At 44.6% G+C, this 5,834-nt stretch overlaps 1 protein-coding gene across 1 annotated transcript; it reads right to left on the minus strand.

The window, feature by feature from the left end:
* On the minus strand, positions 1 to 5,595 carry LOC139454484 (uncharacterized). Its single transcript, XM_071236229.1, has 6 exons — positions 5,586 to 5,595; positions 5,100 to 5,219; positions 3,925 to 4,962; positions 3,333 to 3,461; positions 2,886 to 3,031; positions 1 to 57 (listed from the first exon to the last, which is right to left on the minus strand). Exons 1-6 carry the CDS (start codon positions 5,593 to 5,595, stop codon positions 1 to 3), a joined length of 1,500 nt encoding a protein of 499 aa, XP_071092330.1.
* Between the last annotated feature and the right edge of the window lie 239 nt (positions 5,596 to 5,834).

Below are 5,834 nucleotides of genomic sequence, written 5' to 3' on the forward strand. Positions count from 1 at the left end.
TCACTTAGAATCAGTGATGACACCAGGTGTCCGTGAAAAGGGTAAAGACATGATGAGCTGAAGAAAAAAATGAAGTGATAAAAGTTTACCTTGAAATGGGAGACATTTATTGACCCTGGGGACAAGGCGGTTGTTGGTGTTGCATGCGCATTTCCCCGCGGAGCATTGGGCGTTAATCAACGGGGAACAATCAACTTTTGCTCGGCAGGCAGTGTCAACGGTCACTGTGACAGAAATAATATTCATAATCAATACAAAAAGTCCGTCGCTGTATTACTTAAGACAGTTTAACCAGCGCTTTTAAATCGTTCACACTTCAATGAACCCATCCAAACTGACTTTCAGTTCTTATAATTTCATACTTTGTAGTTTACTGGTCTCGCGAGAATAATATCGTAACAATGTTTCCTTAAATTTGAAGTCCTCTGGTTTCGCCGAAGAACATTGCAACAATGTTATTTTGTCGGTATTTACCGGCTCTCGGTCACATGCGTTTCCCCACTCATACTCAGTTACGCAAAGAAAAATAGTTCTTTGAATATATACAACATAATCTAGAAATATGTCAACATAATTTCATTCTCTGAACAAATTTACAAACAGTATTTGGGGTAAATCAAATCTTAAAAACAGGTTACAGGAAGTTGAACAAAAATGTAAACATGACCTCGATGCACCGAGGCGAGGTCAACCTTCAAGCGCGGATTTATATATGACGTCACATAAGTTTGCAAAGAGGTGCATTTCGAGTTGAACGGGAGCATGAGGATGAAATTTATACTTACTGCTCTTGAAAATGACACTTATGGAGCAGTTATGGAAAACACCCAGACGCGTGAACCCTCCCGTGGCACTACCAAATTGGGAATATCACCGATTTATGAATGTGTTGCTTGTGTTTGGAATGTACAACCGGTACAATGACAGGACCAGTTCATATATTTCTGATACAACGCTTTAATGTAAACATAAATGTTAACAGTGGAATATATAATGCACTAAATGTGAATGTTCAAACAAGGATTGTAGCTAAAATGGATAGAATTTTCATAAAAATGCCCGCATGTTAACAGAAATATGCGGGCAACTGTAACTTGATAGCAGCTTTCCCCCAACGACGGGCTGCTCAGCAATCTATTTTATTTCTATATGACGTCATTGGCGTCACGTTTCTGGTTTGTGTCATCCTATATTGTGTTCTATGACCTTGCTATTTGTAACTCAGTGACCTCCGTTGTCAGCATTCTTTCTCTATACTTTTTTATTATTAAAGTCACAAATGGAGTTTCTTTAAACATTAATGTATTTGCGCATCACAATAAATTATATTAAAACATACAGTGTCGAATAACGAATTTCTGTCCCCGAATTTTCATGTGAGATATGTGAGGCGGGTGTTGAAAAATCCAAAATGGCTGTTACTGAAGGTATACGGTCTCATATTAGGTCAGTAACAACCATCTTGGATTTTTACTGACGGAATACGGGCTCAAATGGGGTTAGTATTTCTGCTCTCTGATTAGTCAGTCTCACTTTGGGGCATAGTAAGCAAACGTATGCCATGCAGTAGTCAGTGTTATATAATACAGCGTTATAATATCTTTGATATCTAGTTCACATTGTCTGCGTGTCTGTTCGGGGGTGTACGCGATGTTACAAGCTGAATTAACCATCGGTCTCGTGGTGCAAGCGAACTCGTGAAAACCCATAAGTATTACGTGACAAGCAGATGACGTCATATAAGACTATGACGTCGTGGTGTCCGCACAGGCTCGCTGACTTGTATTTGTCAGTAACGTGATTTACGTGATTTTAAGAGTTGAATGGTCTTTTATACCACCAAAATGTAATGTAATTAAATGTATTATTACGATCTCACGGATAACAAGAACAGATGTTCGTTGAAATACGTGTGAGTGACATTAAGATCTACCCCGTGCCGCTGTCGGACTCAATGTGGGAACTGGATCGAATGTTACGTGTCAAGCAAATGACGTCACATCACTCTCACGTATAAAAGCCCTTGGTATTTGGCTACGGGCATTAGGCAAGACTATGACCCCAGTCGAAATCATGTCGCGTACTGTTCGGCGGGACATAAGCTCTTGGGCAAAGAGACCGCCTCCGTGGTCTAGTGGTAGAGCGTCCGCCAAGAGAGCGGAAGGTCCGGAGTTCGATCCCCGACCGCGTCATACCAAAAGACGTTAAAAGATGGTACTTGTTGTTACCCTGTCTGGCGCTCGGCATTAAGGGGCTAAAACAAGGACTGGTCGGCTCGGAGTCTGTATACTTTGTCTGAGTGGGGTATTCATGTTAAACTACGACATGGTATCTCAGTGAGCTAGCACTATAAATCGGCATCAGTCCGGACTAGTACAAGCAGCCACACACACACACGTGCATGCACGTCGCTATATAAGTGCAATAATCTTGGACGCGACATTAAACCCCATTTCACCTCACCCCTTGGGCAAAGAGGCTTCAGTTTTAATATGGGGCCTGGTTTTAATATGGACCCGTGAAGATTCCGGGTTAGAATTGGTCTTAAGCAACCCATGCATGTCGTAAGAGGCGACTAACGGGATCGGGTGGTCAGGTTCCCTGACTTGGTTGATGCTTGTCATCGTATCCCAAATCACTAGATTGTCTGGTCCAAACTGGATTATTCACAGACCGCCGTCATATAGCTGGAATATATCTGATAGTGGCGATAAACAACAAACAAACAAAAGTTTTTTTTTATATGAATATGATTCACCTGCTTTCCAATCACAGTTACGCTGATGGTGGTTGTAGAGACCTAGTAATGTTGATTGCACCGAAGCTGGAAATTCAAACCACGTTGTCTGGTGCAAGTAGCATGTCTGTATTAATACTGCATTCACTTCAAAGTTCTTGCAGGTGATGGTTGTGGAGCCGACACACATGTCCGAACACTCCTGCATGGATCCCACTGGATGCCTCTCGTCTTCAGAATAAAAGCTGTAGATTCCCAAATAAACTGTAAATGTGTCCAGGAATTCTGCACAATCTGGAGAAAAACAAAATATTAAATGCATTGATTGATTATTTGTATCAGGTTCGACATGAACACCCTCCCTTAGTTTCAACCAATTTTCTTCAGCGTCATGTGACATCAATCAATCAACCAACCAACCAACCAACCAACCAACCAACCAACCAACCAACCAACCACTCACCCACTCACTCACTCACTCACTCACTCACTCACTCAATTTGACAATGTCATAATGGTACGTCATATGACTGTGCACCCACATGGTATAGGAAAGTATTGTGATGGAACGCGTCCTTGAATAATCTTATCTCACGTTTAACATTGTCACAGGCGTTTGAGATGGGGCTATAGTTATATCCGATGCTGCAGGTACACACGCCACCGTCACACGCTGAGTTAGCCAGACCGGCACAGTTGCTCCCGCTGCCACAGGTGGGCTGTGCTGCAATGTTGAGTGAAGGAGTTGTAACAGTATGTCAGTGACATTCGGTGCGCCAGTGTATCAGGGGAGGGCAGTCAAAGGTGACGCAATAAGCATGTGCCACTTTGGTATAACCTATGAGACATGGTTCTGACAAACCAATTCTGGTATTTGAACTTGATTTTTTATACAATAAATAAAGCGTGTCGAATATGTATGTAGTAGCTATCTTACACATGATGAAAGGGTTATCCCCTATCTAATTCGTTATAATACTCTTTTGAAGTCTTTGATTTGTTGATAGTTAATAGAACAATTAACCTATCAAAACTGAACCTGAGGAAAGATCATGACATGTTTGCAGAAAATAATAAAAGTTGCTTCTCACATGATAGTGTTACTCGTATTTCATGTGCGATACTGCTGTGTTCAAAATATGGTATGTATCAGAGTGTCTCTAACATTTGTGGATATGATTTATTACCGTATTCACAAACAAACAAGGTTCCTTTTGAAACAAGCCTTGTGTTCAACAGGCAGTGGCAGTTCCCTCCTTGGCAAAAGCTGTTAGGCTCAATGCAGTCCACATCTGTAGTACATGCAATGCCAGGGATCAGGGTACAACTCCCGCAGTCATTCGCTGCAGTAGTGGTTGCCTGTGCTGCAGTGGTGGTTGCCTGTGGTGCAGTGGTGGTTGCCTGTGCTTCAGTGGTGGTTGCCTGTGGTGCAGTGGTGGTTGCCTGTGGTGCAGTGGTGGTTGCCTGTGCTTCAGTGGTGGTTGCCTGTGGTGCAGTGGTCGTTGCCTGTGGTGCAGTGGTGGTTGCCTTTGCTGCAGTGGTGGTTGTCTGCGCTGCAGTGGTGGTTGCCTGTGCTTCAGTGGTGGTTGCCTGTGGTGCAGTGGTGGTTGCCTGTGCTTCAGTGGTGGTTGCCTGTGGTGCAGTGGTGGTTGCCTGTGGTGCAGTGGTGGTTGCCTGTGCTTCAGTGGTGGTTGCCTGTGGTGCAGTGGTGGTTGCCTGTGGTGCAGTGGTGGTTGCCTTTGCTGCAGTGGTGGTTGTCTGCGCTGCAGTGGTGGTTGCCTGTGCTTCAGTGGTGGTTGCCTGTGGTGCAGTGGTGGTTGCCTTTGCTGCAGTGGTGGTTGTCTGCGCTGCAGTGGTGGTTGCCTGTGCTTCAGTGGTGGTTGCCTGTGGTGCAGTGGTGGTTGCCTGTGGTGCAGTGGTGGTTGCCTGTGCTTCAGTGGTGGTTGCCTGTGGTGCAGTGGTGGTTGCCTGTGCTTCAGTGGTGGTTGCCTGTGGTGCAGTGGTGGTTGCCTGTGGTGCAATGGTGGTTGCCTGTGGTGCAGTGGTGGTTGCCTGTGGTGCAGTGGTGGTTGCCTGTGCTGCAGTGGTGGTTGTCTGCGCTGCAGTGGTGGTTGTCTGCGCTGCAGTGGTGGTTGCCTGTGCTGCAGTGGTGGTTGTCTGCGCTGCAGGGTCGGTTGTGATTGCCGTTTGTGTTCCAATGGCTGTCGTTTGAACGCCTGTCACTCCTAGAATAACCCATCCATTAAATATCTTTCAAGTTGTGTCATTCATATCAGGTATTCGTTTGAAGTCAAATATTTGCGAACGGCATGTGACATTTTACCAATTATAATGATATAATCCTGTTTAATCGACGTTGTACCTTCACACTCGTCCCCTGTCCTCGAGGTGGAACACTGGCAGAATCCCGCCACACAGGAAGTGTGTCTTTTGAAAGTGCAATCACTATCAACGGAACAGCTGGAGCCAAACGTCTGGGAAGCTGGCAACAGAAGAAAATCATAATTTTGTTAAACACCAAAAATAACCTGAGCGAAACTCTGCCGAAGTCAAAGAAGAAGTCGAATATGCCATGTTTTCCAAAGTGTCTACGGCCGATAACCTGGCAGAATGTTTGGACGACATAATGACCGAGGGTAACATTGGACCCCAGCGACTGTGAGCGAGTTGTTTACACGCTGCTAAGGAAATAACACCGGGTGTCAATATGTGTCCATGTAGGACACCAAAGACGCCTGACCCACCCGCAACGATTCACTTCAGGAAAGGACGGTTTGTGTCCTGTGAAGATAGTATCTACAACATCCGGAATAGTCAATAACGTTTATGTCTCATCCATCATACCCACATTTAACCATCGCATTTACGGAAAGACGTTTCATTGTTGTGTATGTTGTCAGTGGCGTTTGTAAAGGAAACTTTTCATATCATAAAAGCCATGCATATTAAAACATATATACCAAGGGAGCCTTCGGTGATCCCCGGGCAAAATATATCCCCGTCCAAAGTTCATGCAGCGATTTCCATAAGCGCCGACAAACATCTTCTTGTAGGCGTTTACCTTGCGAAACATTTCGGACAGCAAGGGATTACTTCA

This window comes from Haliotis cracherodii, unplaced genomic scaffold (genome assembly GCF_022045235.1).
Source record: "Haliotis cracherodii isolate W230 unplaced genomic scaffold, xgHalCrac1.p SCAF_1, whole genome shotgun sequence".
NCBI classification, from domain to species: Eukaryota; Metazoa; Mollusca; class Gastropoda; order Lepetellida; family Haliotidae; genus Haliotis; species Haliotis cracherodii.

What these genes read in the sequence shown, in the direction of transcription:
- LOC139454484 (XM_071236229.1), bottom strand. An exon ending in GACAGGGGACGAGTGTGAAG is followed by an intron (nt 4,963 to 5,099) that starts GTACAACGTCGA and finishes GGGTTATTCTAG; the next exon opens with GAGTGACAGGCGTTCAAACG. An exon ending in TCACCTGCAAGAACTTTGAA is followed by an intron (nt 58 to 2,885) that starts GTGAATGCAGTA and finishes TTTTTTCTTCAG; the next exon opens with CTCATCATGTCTTTACCCTT.